We start from the raw sequence: 21,762 nt of genomic DNA, 5'->3' as shown, positions 1-21,762 counted from the left end.
TTGCATGTGGCAAGCCGAGACAGTTCTTTGTTCAATTTTCATGCTGAAATGTTAAATGGGCATGCAGGGCCTGGCTGCCCCCAGTTCAACCTCGGAATCATTTATGACCAGGTGACCAGGAAAGCAATAACGCCAGGTAAAACACGCCAAAGCAACTGAATAGCGACAATAGACACCCGATCAGGGCTCTTGTTCCCAACTGGGCCAGGTTGATGCCCCTATGTTCAGGATTTCCAGGACCGGGTTGTCTTGAATCTAACAGCCCGGGGGAATACAGGCTCCCTCCAGCATCAACATTTCTCACTAACCACATCCCCACCCACTCCCTTACTGTTGGACCTCCTTAACATAATAGGTGTGGCCTGATGTAACCTCTGTAAGCCCATGACTTCCATCTCCCAATTTCCTTAATTTGCTTTTCTTCACATCCATAATTGGCCGCCTTGGTGGCTGCCCCAATTCGTAAGGAATGCAATGGGGAATTCTAAACCCCCAAGTTCTACTCCCTCCAGGGCCCTCTCAAAAACCTTTCTGAGTTGAAACCTAGACAGGCAAGAACCGACCTTGTGCAGAAAAAGGGGGTCCTCCTGGCCACCTCTGAGAACCAATAATGCCCCTATTAGAGTTACTGGGTAGATCTCTGCTCTGACATAGGCTGTCACTGTTACTCTGGTGCCTCTGCCCTCTTGGTCAGTCTTGGACTTTCTAAGCAGAATATGCACAACCCTGTCACCTTCAAATGAGAGGTCCTCTCTAGATAGTCCTCTTGCCCCACCGGTCGTAGAGAACCCGACCAATTCCCCTATTCTAAATGCCCCAAAAGATGCTGTGGCGAAGGCCATCCGAAACAAGGATATCTCCCACTCGTTTCTACATATTTCTCCCAGACTCCCCATGATACTGGCCAGTTTGTCAGGATCTAACGGCCGCCTGCTATCAGCCCGTGGACCCTCCAGCCTCCTGCAAACAATCAGGGCCTTTCTTACCGCAGTCCGCGGATGGCGGAGCCCTGTCATTTATACCAGGCCTGAACCAATGGCTGCCATCATTGTTCTGGCCACCCCTACAGACACGCCCACCACTTGTAGGTATACCAAATACTTCATCATGGCCCCTCTATGGAACAGGTCCGTCATGCCCTGTGTCCTAAACTACTATACATGATTTCTTATAGGCACTTCTTGCCTTCTGTGCATGGAACCCTCACTCAGGGAAGCTACTTCCAGGCACCAAGCCCCCAATGTATTTCTGGAAAGGGGGTCATCGCTGCCTCTGCCGTTGATAGGCAACGCTGGAACTCCTATAGTTTGAGACGGGACAAAGCATCAGCCGCATTGTTATGGATACCCTGCACATGTTTAGCCTGTAAATGCACATTGTCCATTAAACAGGACAGTACTAATCGCTTCAGCAACCTTAACACCATTGGACATGCTGCTTTCTGGCTTTTGATGGAACACACCACAGACATGCTATCTGACCAAAACAGTGCATCCCTCACCCTTAATTCAATTCCCCAAATGTCCAGTGCCATTATTATAGGAAATAGTTCCAGCAAAGTTATGTTGCGGGTCAGCCCACTGTCTGGCCATGTTGTGGGCCACGGCAGCCCACAGCACCTGTTCCCCAGGATTGCGCCAAAGCCGGCACTCCAGGCTGCGGCAGTGTCGTGCCCCAATTGCGGGCTTTTACTTCAGTGGGCCAAACCTGCACTCTGTTAAAGTTAGCTAGAAATGTGTCCCAAATTGCCAGATCTTCCGTTAGTTCCCTGGACAACCGTGTGTGGTGGTGCTTTTTTGTCAGACCAGACATAGCACCAGCAATTGCTCTTGAGAAAGGTCTTCCCATCGGGATTACTCTTAAAGCAAAGTTCAGCTGCCCCACCAAACTCTGTAGCTGATTCAAAGTTACCTTCTTGGCCTTTAAACAGGAGGCCACTGCCTCCCTAAAATCGTGGACCTTGTCCTCATGGAGGCGACATGCCCCCTTCTTTGAGTCGATCTCGATCCCCAGGAAACACAGAGATGTTGAAGGCCCCTCTGTTTTCTCCTCAGCGAGGGGTAATCCCAGTACCCCCACACTTTCTGAAATGCCCTCAGCCCCCTCTCACATTGGGTCATACTCTGCCTGCCCATGAGCAAAATATCATCTAGGTAGTGGAGCATGTGTGCCCCCTTGCACTGCCTTTTTGTAGCCCATTCCAGGAATGTACTGAAGGCCTCAAAGTAAGAGCAAGATATGGAGGAATCCATTGGCATACACATGTCGAAGTAAAACTCCCCTTCTACTTGAAACCCGCACAAACGGTAATCCTCTGGGTGTACTGGGAGTAACCGAAAGGCAGATTAGAGTCCCTTTCCCTAAACGCCGTAACAATGCCAAGGCCCCATCAAAGGAAGCATACCTCACGGAACATAGGTCCTCACCAATTGCATCACTCACAGAGGCCCCCCTTAGGAGTGACAAATTGTGAATTAGCCTCAACTTCCCGGGCTCTTTCTTTGGACCCACCCCTTCCGGGTAACACATACAATTCTGCGCGGGAGGTCAACCCTGCTCACCAATAATCCTGTTTTACTTTCCTGTGATACTCTTTCCTCGGGGGGTCGATGGAGTTGTAATCCCCCGCACCGGGATGCGAAAACCCTGTGAAAATCCCTCCACCAACAATTTTGCATCATCTTCGCGGTGGTACCCATTTGCCCATCCCTGCAACCCATCTACCCGCACGGGCGAGGGCAGGCCCGTCGGGGGATCTCCAAGAGCCCTGCCCCTGCTTATGCTCTTTACTGCGCTTTGTGCACTTGGCTTCCCCATCCCCCAGCATTCAACAAAAGGAACAGACATGTTTAACCTTGCAGACGGGCCCTGTGCTTGCTGTTTTATTAAAAGCCCTGCAAGCTCCCTTTTTCCCCCTGGGACCGTGTTGCTCCGAAAGGGCTTTGTCGGTCTCCCTGTTCCAAACCCCTTGTTGCTTGTAGCTTGTCTAACTGTACAGCTAGCCCACAGGTCCATTGCCCTTGTACCCCAGTCCACCTGGGCATTCCCTGCTTAGTGCATCAAATGCACAGTAATGATACATAGTTAGCACCAAGTGGTTATATGATAGTAACTTCTGGTGAAGCTCTGGAAATGTCTCCAGCAATATGGCAGAGAAAATTGCGAAACCTGTGACCCAGTTAGCCAAAGATTTTTCTACATAGAAGATCTTATCTTTTCCCTCTCCCTTGGACTCCGTGCAATCCTCAACCCTTCTGTAATCTAACAAGGAAAAAATGTCGATGTACTTGTGCTTCCATATTTTTTCCTTTGTGTCCATTGACACGTGCCATGTGAGCATACCTGTGACTGCAGCTTGAATGGGGGAGGTTATCCCTGCCTACCCGCCCCCTGTATTGTTGTTCACTGTCACTGCCTTTGACCCCCATCGGGGCCCCTGTCCGCCCTTCACCCCCTGGGCCACTGGTGGCCACAGGCGGGTTTTCCCCTGTTCCCGCTGTATCCTCCCTGTAACCCCTGGCATGCTCCCCAGACCACTTTGCCCTTCTTTTCCCTGCCCCCTGATTGCCTGGGGACTCACTCCCATATTCTTTGCCATTCCTCCCTGTGTTGAGGGCCCGCTTGCCAGACACGCTTCTTGTGGCGTATTTGGTCCTCCCGTGGTAAACCATGCCTGCCTTTGTGACCCCACTTGCCATCCCTTCGGAATTGCCCCCAAAGGGCCATGCAGCTCCTCCCCCTTGGATCCCAGACATAGAAGATCCCCAGTCATATCCCAGCACCTGCCAGCTATTATTTCCCCAAGGATAGTTTTGTGTGAAACCACGTTTTCCCTTGTATTGCCTTTGCGTGGCTGTTGTAACGACGAGTGCTACTATCACTACGGTCAATACTATCTTCCCAAACGTTTTTTAATGCCCCGATCGCCCTGTTGCACCTAACAATAACAATCACGTTGTCCGCTCTCCCCACGCTATGAGAACAATCCTGCGACTCCCACCACCATCTATGTTCTCCGCCTGGCCTGAGCAACTTGTCCACCCTAAACCCTGCTCCACCCGACCACCTGTCCTTCCTTCCACCCCTCCTAGCACCTTACCTTGCGACACGCCCCTCCGGAAGCCAGCAATCTGAACACAAACTCGCCCTCCCGTTCTCTCTCTTGTGACCGGCTCCAGGAAAAGGCGGCAACATGGCGGGCTAGAACCAGGCTTCATTTCCCCTCCTCAACCCCATGCCTGGCTTTCAACAATGCTCCGCTTTATGAAGATGACTTGAAAGGTACACATAGGGCCTCATTACAACTCACCCAGTATGGAAACAACGGTGGCGGTAAACCCGCCGCCACCGTTGTTTCCATACCGGGTGATCACGACTCCTGCAGGTGGAGGCGTCAATCCCGCCTAGTCCGACCTGGCGGATTTAACACCGCCCGCCTGCAGGTGGACGAGGAAACACCGGCACCATCATGAGATGGTGCCGGTGTTTCCATGATCCCCATTCCCATTGAGTCCAATTGGACTCAATAGGAATGGGGATTTACACCATTCCGCCTCTGGAATTCCCGGGTCACCGGGGTTGTAATGCCCCGGTAATTCCAGGAATCACGGAGGCGGAATGGTAATATGAGTCCGGTGGTAACCAGGCCCATGTAGTAAGGTACCCACTCAAATATATAAATCCGGACAGAAACATGTTAAGCAAAAAAGGTACAATTGTGGCATTACTCCCCCCATCTTGACTGGGAGACTACAAATACCAGAATGCAATCCAGCAAAAGGCAAGAAAATGGCCTTTGTATTTTCAAAACGTATAACAAAATGTAATGTGTGAAACGGTTACCTGTGTGTGTTTCAGTGGTTGACAAATGAAGGGTTCATATATGATGTGATGAAAATAACACATTCTACCAAAAATAAACGCTTTTTAGTGCGTAAAATATTATCATCTGAAAATAATGTAGCTATTTGAAAACTGTTTTCTGTGTTATATTGTAATTGACCTTCAGGAGAGCGTAGATTTAGTTACAAACATCTCCTCCAAAATGGTCTCTTAAATGAGCTATCACTTGTAAATTGCCCCACTTTAAATGCTCTGCCTGAAGAAAGAAAGTGATAAATAGTCACTAAGGGGCCTAGAGCGTCCGATGGGCTGCTGGGAGGGGGTGTTGGTCTCTAGAGAGCCACAGGAGGTTGGGAGGCGACACTGTGGCCTCACGCGAGCTTAGTACACGTAAGCCACACAGCCCCCCTTAAAACAATATTCTTGGTATAGTTGCTGCAGGCACTGGTGACTGACAGCTTCTGACAGCGGGGCCCTGGCCCACCGCACAGACTGGCCATGCCTCGGGCCGGCTCTGTCTTTAGCACACACACTCTTTTCATCTCCCAGAATGCAGCACTCTCTTAGTTCACTCAGTGTCCTCCTCTTGCTTCTAGTTGCTATGGGACGTTTACCCCAGCTCTCATAATGCAAAATGTCTCTCTTCCCACAATCACATTTTCTTAGTTGTGAAGGGTGGGGGCTTTTTATTCTAGACCCCCAGAATGCAGCATTCCTCCTAATGCATGTAAACTCTATCTCTAGGTTGGGAACGTTCTGGGATTGTTATTCCAACCTCCCAACATACAGACATTTGCTTAGGCCACACATGCCCTTTTTTTCTAAACACTGTAGTTTTTTTTCCAGTGCCCAGAATGCAGCATTTCCCTTATTTCACTCAAACTCTTTCCCTGGGTTGGGACTGCTATGGGATTTGTATTCCAACCTCCCAGCATGCAGCTGTTTTCTTGGTTCAGACAGTCTCTTTCTTTGAGTTGCAAATGCTGTCAGATTTGAACCCCAACTCCTAGAATACTGCATTTCACTTATTTCACAAAGTGTCCTTCTTGATTTACACCTATAAGATTTCAACTCCGTTCCCAGAATGCAGCGTGTCTCTTAGCTCATACAATCTTTCTCTTACTGAATGTTGTGTCCTGTCTTGTCCCTGCAGGGACCTGTGCCCCTGGAACCTACAGGTATCAGACAGTGTTGCCCGGTAGAATGTAGAGCTTCTGTTATGAGTCTCCATGCCTCTTTTATTACAGGACTGGCCCTGCTCTTATCGGAGAAGTGGTGATGCCAATAAATACGGAACCACTTCGATGTTGTTACCAGCGTGGGACTCACCGTCCGTGTGCCTGGATACCCCCCTTTATTGATCCATGGACACATCACTGGATCATCGCATGTAGGGGTGCCTCATTGGGCGGGCTGCATGCGCAAGTCACCCCATGTTGTCTTCCTGACACCATAACCTCCCTCTCCTTCTTCCACAAAGTTTATAACATGCACACTGTAACTTACCAGGTTTGCTGAAAGGGGCTTGAAGTGAGGTGAGTTTCGAATCATACTGGATGACCTGCGTTGGGCAGTCACCATGCTTCCTTCTTCTGCTGTGAGCATTGTAAGATCATTAACCCTGCGAGTCTGTCCTACTGCACAACTTGATTGCTGTTCGCTATCTTGTCCGCTTGCTCTCGTTTGTCTTCCCCTCTCCCTCCCTCCCCCCTCCTCTCCCACCTAATCTATGGTGCTCTCTATCTCTCCTATCTTCTCTAACTGCTTCTCCATTGACTATCCTGCTCTCCTCACTAAATGTGGTAGGAAAAAGTTTAAAAAGGACATCATGATCTCCAACCCAGGCCTCCCTATTGCTGAAACCTACACCAGCGCCTCCTCCAAGGAAACACTCACCAACATCCTCTTTGTCGTGCCTTCACCCGACCTATGGACCCTCCATATGGTCTCTGTGCTCGCTCCTTTCTCCTCTTCTCCCATTAATGGTGGCACCCATTGGGATGTCCTCTTGGCCTCCTTCCACTCCTCAAAGGCCATCATTAATGTCTATTCTAATGGGACCGTCTTGGTCCAAGGCCCTCAGGCCAACCTTCACCTCTTTGATAGACGCTTCCCGCACCTCATCAACTTCCTTTCTTCTCTTGCTGTCCCCCCTCCTCTATCCTCGGCTACCTTGCCTTCCCCCTCCCTCTCTGCCCCCTCTCGGCTCCTTCTACACCTCCGCAGGGCGTACCTCTGATCTGTACCCCTCCCCTGAAGTCCTTCAAGGATGGCAACCTTCTCCACATTGCCACCCTTAACTCTCGCTCAGCTGTCAAACACTCCTCAGATATCTGCCACCTCCTTGAGGACTGGACCTCGATGTCCTCTGTCTCACTGAGACATGGTTCACGGCCAGCTCTGTCACCAGCTTTGACATACTCCTACCTGACTGCTACAAGATCCTCTCCGTGCCCAGGCCCAACCGCGCTGGTGGGGGTGTTGCCTTTATCTTCCCTGAGTGGATTCCTACCTCTGTCACTCCTACGCAGACCTACTCCTCTTTTGAATGCCTTGTCTGCCGACTCTCTCTCTCTCCTAGCCATTCCCTTACTGTGGCTACTATCTATCGGCCACCTGGTCAGATTTCTTCCTTCCTCTCCGAGTGGGCGGACCTCTCCTCCTCACTCTTGGGCTCTACCACTCAACTCCTCTTTCTTGGAGACTTCAACATCCACCTGGACGCCTCCTGCCCCCCCCCCTACGGACACTTTCGTGACCTCTGCGACTCTCTCTCACTCTCCATTCTCCCCTCTGGCCCGACTCATTCTGCAGGGCACACTCTCGACGCTCTGATCTCCTCTGACCTTCCCCTCTCTGTCCCACTCGTCACTCCTCTCTCCTGGAGTGATCACTCTCTCCTATCCTCCCACCTCACCATCCCTACCCCTCAGGCCAAGCCACCTTCATCACTGCCACCCTCCTTCTCGGTCATCCGACCCATGAAGCGCGTGTCAGTTGAGGCTTTCGCCGCCACCTTCTCATCCCGCCCTCCCCCTTTGGCTGACTCTCACCCTGACACAGCCCTCTCCACGCTCCACTCTGCTATATCTGATACTCTTAATATCCTTGCCCCTGTCATGAGAATCCGCCTGAAGCCCAAAGCCAAGTGTAACTCCTGGTATGATTCAGATCTCGTCACCCTAAAACGCAAGTGCAGGGTGGGCGAGAGGCAATGGCGTGCTTCATGTTCATCCTCTGACAAACTGGCCTGCCGCCTGCTGCAAAGGCAATACCGGCTTTCTGTTCTCACCAAGAAGAGAGCCCATATCCAAGTCCGCATCTCTGTGGCATCTAACAACTCGGCTGAACTCTTTAAAATCTGCAAGGATCTGGCCAATCCTGCCGCAGTCTCTACCTCTCCTATCCCCTCCCAGGCCCTCTGCACGGCACTGGCTTCGCACTTCATTTCAAAAACTCAGGACATCCTGTCCTCACTCTCCTCCTATCACCTCCCTCCCTCTATTCCCTGCTCTTCCTCTGGCCCTTCTGCAGCCTCCCCTCCTCCCTCCTTCTCTGCCTTTCCTCTATTCTCTGCTGACGAGGTTTCCAGACAAGTCTGATCTATGAAAGTCTCGTCGAAACAGGTTCACCCCTGTTCCTCCAAAACTATCAAGGACCACATCGACTCCCTGGCTCCTGCCCTGGTTGACTTCTGAAATCACTCCTTCGCCACTGGAGTCTTCCCATCCCCCCTTAAGCACTCCCGTGTGCACCCTCTTCTTAAGAAACCTTCTTCCGACCCCTCCTGCATTAACTATCGCCCAATTTCCGTCACTCCCTTCCTGGGCAAGCTCCTGGAGAAACTGGCCATCTCCCAGCTTAATCTCCACGCTGAATCTGTGGGTTGTCTTCATGACCATCAGTCTGGTTTCAGAGCTGCCAGAAGCACGGAAACTGCTCTCCTGAACATCCGTGAAGACCTGCTCTCCAACCTTGACTCTAACACTCTGTGTGTTCTCATCTTGATTGATCTCTCCTCTGCCTTTGATACTGTCAACCATGCCACCCTGCTCAACCGTCTCCGTGATAACCTGGGTATCACTGGTCAGGCTCTGGCGTGACTGACTTCTTTCCTCTCCAATCGACCCTCCCAGGTCCAACTTAGGTCCTTCCTCTCTGACATCTTTTTCTCTACCTGTGGTGTCCCCAGGGATCTAACCTCTCTCCCTGGCTGTTCAACCAATATCTGGGCCTCCTTGCCCACCACATCGCTGCTCTCTGCCCCAACTTTCAGTGCTATGCGGATGATACCCAACTCATATTCAGGCTACCCTCGGCCTCCTCCTCGCCTTCCCTCATCTCTGACTGTCTCTCTGCTATCCAGGAGTGGTGTACCGCCAATGACCTCTGCCTTAATGCCAGTAAGACTGAGATTCTAACCATCGGCACACCCATTCCCTCCTTCCCTGCAGCTCTCTGGCCGGCCTCTCTTGGCCCTCTTCCTGCTCCTACCTGCAAGGCAAAAAACCTTGGGGTCATCTTCGACTCCACACTCTCCTTCTCTCCTCACATTTCTGACGTCTCAAAGAAGTCACACTACCAGCTGCACCTCCTCAGAGGTATTCTTCCTTTCCTCTCCTTCCCCCAGAGGCTCACAGTCTCCAGAGCCCTGGTTCTCTCTAAGCTGGACTACTGTAACAGCCTCTATCTAAATCTGCCTGCCTCTACTCTCCGCCCTCTGCAACTCATCCTGAACAGGACTGCGAGACTTGTCCTTGGCCTCAAGCCCAGGGACCGTATCTCGTCAGGACTGAAATCTCTTCACTGGCCCCCAGTGGCTGCAAGGATTAAGTTCAAAACCCTCTGCATTGTCCACGAGGCCTTCTGAGGCCTGAGGCCGAAATACCTCAACTCTCTCTTCCTAAATATCTTCCTTCTCGAGCTCTTCGCTCATCCGTCTCCAACTCCCTCATGGTCAGCCGCTTCTCCAAGCAACGATTTGGGGGTAGATCGCTCCCCGTGACAGGGGCCTCCTTCTGGAACAGCCTTCCTGCCTCCCTGAAACTTGAGGAGAACCATCTCCGGTTCCGGAAGCACCTCAAAACATTCCTCTTTGCTTCTGCGTTCTCTCCCCCTCTCCCCTGCTAAATTCCTGATTGAAACCGCACTAAATCTGCACTGGGCCACTCTCAAGGATCTTGGTCCCTGGCCCAGCCGCCTGCCCCCGGCACTGCCTCCCTGGCAACCCCTGCACTGCGGGGCTGTCTCTGTATCCCTACACCCCCCCCTCCCAGCACTTTTCTGCACTTACCTTGCACTTGCCACCAGCTGGCCCTTTATTTATTTATCTTGTTATTCTACTACCCCATGTACTGCACTTTCTTTCCCCTCTCCCTTGCCCCTCGCACTTTCCCTTTCCTCTTTTGCCATGCACTTGTGCGATCTGAATGACACCTGGCCTAGTAAAATCGCTGTCTGTCTTCCCATTGTCCCCCCTCCCTGCCTCGTCGCGCCTCGAAACACTTGTGTATAGGCGCGTTATAAATGCCATATCATATCATATCATATCAGAGGTTGGGGATTAAACAACCGGCTTTACTTGCTATGCAGCCTTTAGTTCTTCACCAAGATTGTATCTGCAATGCCAAAATGTCCGTTTTCTGGCACCATTCTCATGCTCTCAGTCCTGTTGGCTTCCTTGCACCTCAAAGCACATCATTGGGCATCCAAGTCGGCGGTCCTCCAGCTCGAGACCGTGGAGATTGTAGGAGGCTGCCTGGAGCGACTCTGTTGGACGTATTAGGTCTTGAGCGATGTTCACCAAGGAAAATTGAAATACTGCCATCTGTGGATCATCTTGGCTTTCAGAAGCGATCCTTAAGGTCTTCTTGGGCATGTACATGAAGTCTGTGTACCCATTTCCCTCAGGTTAGCAGGGAGGGATTTTGCAGTATTTGATATCCAAGCTGTCCAGGAATCGCTGGAATTCACTCTCTTGAAATGGGGGACCACTGTCAGTCTTCATTGTCTAAGGGAGTGCATGGGTGGAAAATATTTTATCTAGCTTCACGGTAGAGGGAGAACTCATCTAACACTACTGGTGTGTGCTGTCCTTTGGGGAGTGAGCTGAAGTCTGTGCTGGCATTCTCCCAGGGCTTTTCCCATATGGGCATCTACCTGATGGGGCCTTGTTGGGGGATTATGGGGGTTGTCATCTAGCATGGGCGTGGGGTGTCTCATTTGATTGCTTTATAGACTCGCGCCTAGAAACACTTGTGTACAGCCGCATAATAAATGCCATATCATATCATAAGGCACGTGTATGTTTACGCACATACCTGGTCTGCCGTTTGGGTTTCTTTGCCACTGCTATTGGGGAAATCCATGGAGTGGCTCCCACTGCCTTCTCTATTATCCCTTCTTCCACCATGTTGCACAGTTGCTCTTCCACTTTAGGGTGCAGGTGGGAAAGCGTCCAACGATTTTTTAGGGCAACAGTTTGAACGGTTTTGTCTATGTGTAGAAGGACTTTGTGTGATTTCAGTCCTCCTATGCTGTTGAACATCTCCTTGAACTCTTCCATGAGGTCCTCTATCTCCTCCACATGTACTCTGAGGAGAGTTGCTGTGTCTGCAGATGTGATACACAATTTTCCTTCAGATTTGACGCTGATGTGTTGAAATGTCATTCTCGCTACATTTTGTAGAGGAATCGAGCCATTGGTATCTCACCTCCATAAGCGTAAATGCAAATGTTCGCCGGCCTCAGGGCAGGTCGTGGTTTTAGGGGGTGTGAGCCGTGCATTGCCCATAACATTAAAGGAAGTGTCAGTGTCTATGAGAGCAGGCATTGGCGTAACTTCTATGAACAATTTACATCCAGGTTGCCAATATTTTCCTGCCTTGCGACCTAGGGTGGATATCATGAAGAACGCATGACCACAATCAGGATATCAGTATTGGGTGGCTACATCGATTCCATGTGCTGCACTGTGATGTGTTTTGGTCTGCCTGGTCTTGTGGCGTGTACAAACATGCCTGCGTGGCAGAGGCGTTGCTAGGGGGGGCTGAGGGGATTATAGCCCCAGGTCTTTTGGTTGTAGCCCTGTATAGAAGCTCAGGAGCTACAACCAAAAGACTAGCTAGCCCCGAGTCTCGACAGTGCCCGAAATTAGTATAGCCCCAGATCTTTTCCAGACCTAGCAACCCCCGGCTGCGTGGCAAACCTTGCCTGCCACATTCAGAGCATTCCACTTCCCTTGCCGGCAGGCACCGATCCTTGTGAGGTAAAGCTCTGTCGCAATAGTTGCACATCTTGACCGGTTTCGGTGACGGGGCACCCTTTTCAGACTGTGCTCTGTGCTTTTCCATGGCTGTCTTTTTGCAAGGGTGTACAGATGGTATTGTTGTGTGTGAAATGGGTCGATTGGTTCATGAGCCACTTGTCTTGCCTAGTGGAGCTGGAATCGTTCAAAGTCGGCATTATCATGGGGATTGAAATATTCTGCTGATGCTTGTTTCGCGACCCCGTACGAGACGTCCACAGGGGCAAGTGTCTTGAAAGTTTTGTGCACACATGTAGCCACCTAAGAGAACATATCTGATATTTTAGCATTGTTGTCAAAGTCTCTGGTGGTTGCAAAGTAAAGCTCCAGCCTCTCAACCCACAGTGCCCACTTAGGGTATACAGTGGATGGTGCTCCCATGATTCATGATTTCGAACTCCTGCATGGGTATGGTGGAGGGGCTGGGTCTGTTGCGGTCCTGGACATGGGTGGCAGTGCCATAGGTGCTGCCTCTTCATTTAAGTCCCCCATTCCACCTCGTCGCCAAATGTTGTGTTCTACCTTGTCCTTGCTTGGACTTGTGCCTCTGGAACCCACACAGGGTCCAGGCAGTGGAGGTATCAGGCAGTGTTATCTGGTAGCATGCAGGGCTTCAGCTGTGGAGATCATGGGCACAGCCTTGCTTTTATGCCAGGAGTGGCAGCCCTGTCAATAACTACAGGACCACTCCGTCTTCGTTAGCAGCCTGGTACTGCCCACCCGTGTGCATCCCTCCTCTGTTGACGTGGTGACTCACCGCTTCACCGCATGTACGTGTGGGTGGTTGTGGGTTTTTCCCCTGCCCCAGCATTAAGCATTGCACATAGCAGGCGTTTCAGTGCTGGACTGCTTTTAAATGACTTTCATCCCACTTAGCCTTCACCCGAAGTGCACTCATAGCAAACTGAGCTTCTTGTCTGGTAACAGCTGTGCCCAAGTTTCGCTGACTCACAGTGGGTTGCTCTTCTTGCTGTCCCTGCAAGACTTAACTCAAGGGGGACTGAACTCCATCCTTGTCTTGGCATCCCTCAAGTACCTGTCGCATGGCTTGCTCTCTGCTTCCTTCACGGTTGTGTAGTCTGTCTTCTTCTCTATCATGCCTCAGCTCTTCTCATGAGGTTCGACATCCCTTGCTGTAGTCTGCTTTCCCAATTAGAATGACTACACAGCGTGTTTTTATAGGGTAGTTCGCCAACCCCCAAAAACACTGACTTTGCTCCATAATTGCTTAAGGAAGTGGTCTTCAAGCTCTGGGGCATGCCCACCAGGGGGGCAAGAAGGATGTCCTCGGGGGTGGCGCGAGGTTCCCACCCCCAAGGAATATGGTGACTGCTTTTAATAGAAAATATAAGCACATATAGCATCTGCTGGGACCTGGCAACAATATTTCACTGGGGTGGGGGGGAGCTCGGCAACAATATATTTACCCAAGGGGGAGGGCTCAGCATTAAAAAGTTTGAATACCACTGACTTAAGATGACTGAAGCAAATCTGCTGGAGACACTTTTCTGTGCTTACTAGCGAAGACTTACTGTTTAGTGAACTCAAGACACTGGCAATTGCTCTGGGCAACCTTCCATTCCATTACTTTTCAACTTGTTCTACCATTAATGTTGGGGGAGACACATCTGCAAATAATGCTTGGTCCCACCCGCAAAAAGAGCAGTCCAGCCGAACTGCTAACTCACTCCTTTGCCACTGGAACTTTCCCTCCCCCTTATCACTTGCTTGTTCACCTCCTTCTAAAGAAGCCCTTGGCCGATGCTTCCTCTCCGGCTACCTATCACCCGATCTCCATCACTCCTATCCTGGGAAAACTCTTGGAGAACCTGGCCATCTCCCAACTTAATCTACATACTGAATCTGTTGATTGCCTCCATGACCACCAGTCTGACTTCAGAGCTGCCAGACGCACGGAAACTGCTCTCCTGAACACCCGTGATGACTTGCTCTCCAATCTTGACTCTAAGCTCCCTTCTGTCCTCATCCTCCTCGATCTGTCCTGTGCTTTTGACATGGTCAACCATGCCATCCTGCTCAATCGATCCGCTACAACCTTGGTATTTCTGATCAGGCCCTGGCCTGGATGACCTCCTTTCTCACCGACCGACCCTCTCAGGTCTAACTGGGGTCTTTCCTCTCTTCTATCCCTCTCTCTTCTTGTGGTGTTCCCAAAGGGTCTAACCTCTCTCCCTGGCTCTTCAACAACTACCTGGCACCACTTGCTCACTGCATCGCTACTTTCTGCTCCAATTTTCAATGTTATGCGGATGACACTCAGCTCTCTTTCAGGCTCCCCTCAGACACCTATGCTTCTTCTCTCATGCCAGACTGCCTGGCCGCTATTCAGGAATGGTGCGCCACCAATGATCTCTGCCTTAACGCCAGTAAGACTGAGATCCTCCTCATTGGGACAGACACTCCCTCCTTTCCTCTCTCTCTCTGGCTGCCCACTATGGGCCCTCTTCCTGCTCCTTTCTGTAAGGCTAAGAACCTTGTTGTCCTCTTCGACTCCACCCTCTCGTTCTCTCTTTACATCTCTGACATCTCTAAGAAGTCAAGCTATCAGCTGCACCTCGACAGAGGTATTCTTCCTTTTCTCACTTTCCCCCAGAAGCTCGCTGTCTCCAGAGCTCTGGTCCTCTGTAGGCTTTACTATTGCAATAGCTTCTTTCTAAATCTTCCTGCCTCTACTCTTGGTCCTTTACAATTTATCCATAACAGGACTGCGAGACTTGACCTTGGCCTAAAGCCCAGGGATCGTATCTGTCCAGCGATGAAATCTCTTTGGCTCTGTGGCTGCAAGGATCAACTTCAGGACCCTCTGCATTATCCACAACGCTTTCTGGGATCTGGGTCTGCTCTACATCCAACTATCTCTTCCAAAACATCTTCCTTCTCGAGCTCTGCGCTCATCCACCTCCAACTCTCTCAGGGTCAGACGCTTCTCCAAGCAGAGAGTTGGGGGCAGAAGTTTCTCCTCGGCTGGGGCCTCCTTCTGGAACAGCCTCCCTGCCTCTCTAAAACTTGAGCAGAACCACCTCCGGTTCCGGAAGCAACTCAAGACCTTTTCTCTTCCGCTTTCTCCTTCCTCTCCCCTGCTGAAGCACCTGACTGCTCCACGCACTGGTCACCTGGTCACTCTCTGAATTGAGTCCAGGCTCCTGCATGTCCAGCTGCCCTCGCAACTGCCTCCGGGGTCGCCAACACTTTAGGGTTGCAGATACAGACCATTAAGTCCCTTCTCTCTGCACTTATGAGCCACCCGCTGGCTGCACTTGTGAGTTAACTGCTCTTCCACTTTGCCTACCCCTGGCACATAACCCCTTCCCTCTTCCCCTCACTTGCACGATCTGAATTAACCAAGGCCTAGTAAAATCGCTATTTTGTCTTCCCTTGTTCCTCCCTCCTTGTCTTGTCGCCCCTAGAAACACGTGTGAACAGCCACGTTATAAATGCCATAGCATATCATATTTGCATCTCCACTACGTTAATGGCATAGACAGATTAAAAATGATGGAATGCAAGCTGTCGTGAGCAATAGCAGTCATTGTGGTTAATTCAAAGCTTTCTATGCATCCATTTTTGGTATCTTTGGTGGGCCTCCCAAAGCGGGAGGTGGAATAGTCTTACTCCCTGTGCTTTGGGAATCAGGCTGCACCTCAATTAGGAGGCACAACCAAGCTGAAACGTGTCTGGCAATACACCTATTCCCGTGCTCATGGGACGTCGCCCAACAGTTCGGGTTGGACTGCTCCAACTGCTGACAGGACTAATAATGGCTGCTCCCATTCTGTAATGGTGCGGATAGGATAAAAACTATGGAACGGAAGCTGCCAAGGGCAATGACATTGTTTGTGATTAATTCCAAGCATTTCATCCATCACTTTATTGAGCGTTAAGATGTTTTGTCGCCAGATCGCAGCCATTTGAATGGAAGTCATGTTGCCCTGCTTTCTAGTTGGACCAACTTCTGATATCTAGCTTGAGGCTTCTGTTGAGCCCTATGCAAGTCCAAGATCTAATTGGCTATGCACTGGCAGTGTCCAGGATTCAGCAGAGGGCATCGAACTGCAGCTCTTTGATGACTGGTGGGTATTTCATTGAATAGCATCAATGCATATGTTAGAAAACGTTTCCAAATGCCGCGATGGAGGGTAATCTTCTGCTGAGTGAGAGATAAGGCTGCCAACCATGGAATGTGTTGCTTCAGGCCCTTTTCTCTGTACCCAATTCAACCAGGACCCAGCCAGGGAGGCCCATCTATTATAACGTTAGCACACCAGAAGGTCAGTCCAGTGCTCTGCTTATTAGACGTGGGGCAAGGTAACAGTGCATGTATATTGGTACCACTCGTCACCTTCCTTCTCTGCCCCCCTCACCAACTGCCTGCCCTTCTGGATCCTCCCACAGGCTCAACCCACTATGAATTCTCCATTGGAACACCCAAGCTTTCATGTCTCTATCGAAGTGGAACTATGTACAAGAACAGGAAGCAAAACCAGAGTTAAGGATCTAAACCCATCGCCCTGAAGCTCTGGGCAAGAGCTCAGCACTTGCTCTGCAACACTTGACCGCTTGCAGCCTTCTATAGAGGGAGAAAGTAGTTCTCCCACAACTGGTGCACAGCATTGTCACACCGGAAAAGCCTTGATTGACAGGTTTGTTTTTAAATCCTCATTTGTTTCTTGAGCCCTTACAAGTGGATGTTTGTGGGTTTGTGGCTTGGCGATGCGTTGCACCTTATACAATTCCGCACCGTTTCACCATCCTGAACCAAATGTCGCATAGTTAGCTGTTAGAACCCTACCCTAAAAAAGTCTAATACCAAAATATCGAAAATAAAAATGTCGAATGTGTTTTAAAAAAAAAAAAAATTTAATGGGGGGTTCCCCCCATATCCCTGTTTATTTTTATTAGCTAAAGCCAAAAAAACATACAAATAAAAAAAAACACATTCAGATTTTTTTTCCGACATTTTTGTTTTTTTTAACATTTTTGTATTCGACTTTTTTCATTCGACATTATGACTGGCCACCATTACTGGCTACATGACTTTTAAACACCCCACCCCTTTACCTGGATTGTAGTCCCTTCGCACATGAGACGGTCGCCTTAAATCGACGAAACATCAATGTGGCTGTAGTAGGACTGGTCCTCAACCCTAGAATGCACGGTTTCTCGGACATTTGCACCGCAACAAACTGCACCACGTCAGGGTGGGGCAACAGGTGGGGAGAGAGCACAGTAGGTCCCAGTATGCAACAGCACACCAACTCTCGCCTCCCCCCAAAGTCTGCTCCGGGGTATGACAGCCAGCCACACGTACCCATTCTCAGTGCAGTTTATTTCATAGTGTAAAGCAAATCACGTGATAAGCGAATCGGAGCAGCGGCCTACAGGATCATTGATTTTCAACAATTGATGAGAGTGTTGTCATGTCTGCCCAGAGGACCCGTTCGGAGAACGGGTACGTTTTGCTAGTATCATATAATATAAAGAGTGCGATTGTGTGATATTTGCAGCATATTATTAAGTTGAACTTACCCTTATAATGATTTAATAGAATTAATAAATACACGAGAATCATGGATTTCCTTCAAATGACGTCATATTTGAATCTGCCTTTACCTATTTTGATTTGATTTAGTTTTTATATTTCCATATTTTGATTTTTGTCAAAGAGAAACTGACATTAGCAATATAGTGCCTTGATAGGTTTTCATAGTTTTCTAATTGCAGCAATAAATACACAGTGATGGAAAAGGTCTTTGCAACGTAACACATCTTTGGGAAAGGCCAGTAGGGGTGAAGAAGCCTCAAGGAGGGGACCCTTGCTTGGAACTGCCTTTGGCATCCTTGGCAGGGTACAGAGGGCATAATTCAGGTATGCTGTAGGCAAACATAACGGCAGCCAAGAAACAGCATGCCTAAAGGCCTGCACTCCACGCTTCTACGTGATTTCGTAGATACACATTTGTGAGTGGTAAATCTGGTCTACCTAACTTTGGTAGTTTAACCTTGTTTTCCTTTCAATGGGGGGGGCCTCCAACATACAAGCCTCCCCACACCCTGCCCCTGACACCTCCCCATGTGCCAGATCTTCAATCTAACTGCCAAAATTAAATTGACCAAATTTACCACTATCTATTTTGTCTCTAAAGAACCACCATATACTCAATCCACAAAGGGTAGTAAGTAGAAGCAGTCTAAATCTATGGGAAACCTCTTGAAAATCTGCAGAAAAGATGCCCTACTTCTGGAATTTCCAGTTACAAAGAAGAATTCTGCTGGAGCAGTGAACACATTTCAAAATCTGCAGGTGGTTTCCAAAAGGTGCCAAGCATTTTGAAAGCCTGTGCTCGTAAGAACAAACTATGTGGCTCTGGAGGTATTCTTCTTCCATCACTTTCTATGTACATATGTGACAGCTGATTTCTTGGGTATCTCTACCAAACAGTGAACATAAAATGCTCTTATGGGGAACAGGCCTGATTGCTCACATAAGCCTAATTATGTAAATAGCATCCTTAAGAGTGCCTTGCCTGCCCTTAATGAACAGTGGCCCTAGAAGTGCAGCTACACTTCCCATCTGCCACAAAATGCACACAGGATAAGTTAACCACTGGTCATATGCTATGCCACCAGGAGTGGGAAGTACTCTGGAAATGAGATGTGGGGCTGGAAATGGAGTTCCTGTGTGGGGCAGGTTTTGCACCAGCTACTCTTACTCGTGAGCCACCAGTCAGCAGGCCATATTCCTCCATACTTACTGTCTCTCTGCTCCCCTCTATGGATTTGACCCCTGCCGTGATTCACGATGCATGGCAAACACCATTCTTGGCCCACCAGGTAAAGCCCTTCCGTGCACATGACCAAAGTGATCCGCGCAAGGAAGGGGGATATTCTGTAAACTGTTGCAAGCAGCCTCCTGCCTGCCCAAGCAAAGCGATGGCAGGGCATGTGGGCCAGCACCCTTTGAAGGGTTCCCTCTAGCCCCTAAACCCAACAGCTCTCGGAAACACCTAGCCGTTTAGGGGAGCTCCTCCGTACCTCACTTTTCATATTCATAATCCTCTGGTCCTTGTCATGCACATGTATCCTTTGGAGGAAGAGATAGTCAAGTCCGCAGAGACCAGGGTGGGCTGCGGCACTAGGATTTTGTTTTGGGGCATGGAAACACCTGCACGGAGAAGGATCAGAAAAGAGTCGCCTGGTTCCACTTGGCGAAAGTGGACAACGCTCCCCCTTTTTAAAAGGAATCTGTGTTCCCATTCCACATCTACTTTGGCACAATACCACCCAAAGGACCCCTCATTTCGGCAGATTCTTATTTGTGAACTAGAATCTTCCTTCCTTCCTCGCCTTCCATGTCTCCTATCTTGTGTTGCCCCTCAATACTTTGGCGCGTCCTTCGGGCGGCGTGAACCACTATCCAGGGATCTAAGATCGTAGCCTATGACTTTACATGCATCACCATTTGACTTGCGCCAGCCCTATCCCCTAGACCTTGACACCCCCAACACCTCATTCTCCTTCCCTCCCCTCCCCAGGCCCCTTTATGGGTAGGTGTACACCTGTGGGTGACCGTGGGATGCATAGCAACTTATATAATACAAGTGGGTTTGATGTCCTCAAAGATTGCGTGGAAGGACACAACTAGCACGAGTTGCACCTACCTCAATATGCACTGCACACCAAGTGGTGCATGATGGGTGCATAATTGCGCCACCATAGCAAGAGCAGCCATCTTTTCTCGCTTAGATTATGGCAACGCTCTTTTGCTGGGAGCAAACAAACAGTGCGTGGCTAGATACCAGCATATTCAGAACAATGCGGTACGGATAATCAAACAAAAGGCCCACACCGAACATATCGGCAGCGCCAGAAAGAGATCTGCACTGGTTAAGAGTAGAGGACAGAGTAGACTTCAAGGCCCTGACGTTGGTACACAAATGTATCCACGGGAAAGCACCTGCCTACCTTTAAACTTAGATCAAGGTATATGTTCCAGGCCGAGCTCTAAGATCAGACACCTTGGGTACAGCAGCGATCGCTTGACATAAGCGTTCTAACGGCATGGGGAAACCCTTCCCTATAGTCGCAGCTCGCAAATAGAACAAACCACCAGACAACCTGAGACTTGAACCTAAATACCTAAGTTTTCGAAAAAAATTGAAAACCCACTTATTTAAGTGAATAGAACCTCGTTCTCATATAGACAGTTAATGCTTTAGGTGTGGTTTTCCACTAGTCCCGCATTGGGCGTATACGTCCCATCTGTCCCATGCGTTTATGTCATTGCGCCCTGAGGCTTGCGAGCTACTGGCGCTGTACAAATAAATAAATAAATACATCAATAAAAATAAATAATGGGAGATGTGCAGCTCTTTAAAAAAACAAAATAATAACCACAGTTGAAATGACAAACTTTTAAATGAATTTAATACTTTCATAGTTGATGTTTATATTAAAACGAAATGGACAAAAAGCTGAAAGAGGACCCCGCGCATGCTCTCTGCGAATCAGATCACTCTGAAGAGGTCAGTGCTTCTTCTTTTGAATGGACGGCTCGGCTTTGTCGCAGACACTGCCGGAGACCACCTTGGAATATCCCAGCAGCATTGCAAATGGCAGCGGCTATGGGGTCTCATTACTGGCTCGCTGCATGATCATTTTTAGAGCTTCCCAGGTTTCTTCAGCCGTCGGAAGGATCTGATTGGCTGGCAAGAGGAAGCCGTAGCTGCCCTTGTCCCTCAGCTCAAATGTGTAGGAGTATGTGACGTTGGCCTTGTCGTAGGCCCAGTCAGTGGTGGTGCCATCAGCCTGGTCTGAAAAGGGGAAAGAGTGAAAACAACATGTAAACACCAGGGATTAAGTGTGAGATACGAAAGTACTATAGCAAGGCGCTGATTGGTTTGACATTAAACTTAAGCCGTATAACATCCTAGAGCAACACTGGCCCCACCAGGTATGATATCACAACGATACCAAAACTAGGTGTGACATCGCATTGATGTTACTATTAGACAATAAACTAGATTGATCCCACCATTTGAGACAGACCTCTGAGAATGGTGGTTAGCTTAAGCACATCACTTTTGCGTTGCAACAGAACTGGTTGGGCCGACTGACTCAGCCTTTCATCCTCTTGAGGTTGATCAATTCAATACCATATGTGGGTAAATGGTGAGACCAATTATTATGACAGTGCTTAGAAAATGGAAGACTGCTATGAAGCACTATATAAATCACCCAATTTTTAAGGTGGCCTATAATAACTTCAACCACACCTTTGAACTCAAGATTTTTGATAACCAGCCTAGTAACAATCTGGAATTTCTTGTGGAGCTGTTCAACGATATAAAATGCAGGGCCATCTTAAGCACTTTTGGGGCCCTGGGCACGGACTTCTTTGGGGCCCCCTCCACCAAACCAAAGGAATTAAGTGATCAAGAATATCTGAGATGCCCCCTCCCCACCACAATCACAACCCATAAGCAGGGGAGTTGCTAGGTCTGGAAAAGACCCGGGGCTAAGCTGATGTTGGAACTGTTGGGACTGGGGGCTAGCTAGTCTTTTGGCTGTAGCTCCTGAGATTCTATCCGGGGCTA

General features: G+C 49.4%; 1 protein-coding gene across 1 annotated transcript in view; it reads right to left on the bottom strand.

Moving 5' to 3' along the window:
* Positions 1-20,576: 20,576 nt before the first annotated feature.
* LOC138514719 (carboxypeptidase A1-like) overlaps positions 20,577-21,762 on the bottom strand; it is a 126,028-nt gene continuing 124,842 nt past the window's right edge. The window contains exon 11 of the mRNA XM_069630119.1: positions 20,577-20,979. Coding sequence (XP_069486220.1) covers positions 20,789-20,979 — 191 coding nt within the window. The 3' untranslated portion in view covers positions 20,577-20,788. The remainder of the gene's footprint in view (positions 20,980-21,762) is intronic.

Source organism: Ambystoma mexicanum, chromosome 12 (genome assembly GCF_040938575.1).
Source record: "Ambystoma mexicanum isolate Mex_15411 chromosome 12, UKY_AmexF1_1, whole genome shotgun sequence".
NCBI lineage: Eukaryota > Metazoa > Chordata > Amphibia > Caudata > Ambystomatidae > Ambystoma > Ambystoma mexicanum.
The sequence above is the reverse complement of the archived record's forward strand: the minus strand, read 5'-3'. Positions and strand labels throughout refer to the sequence as shown.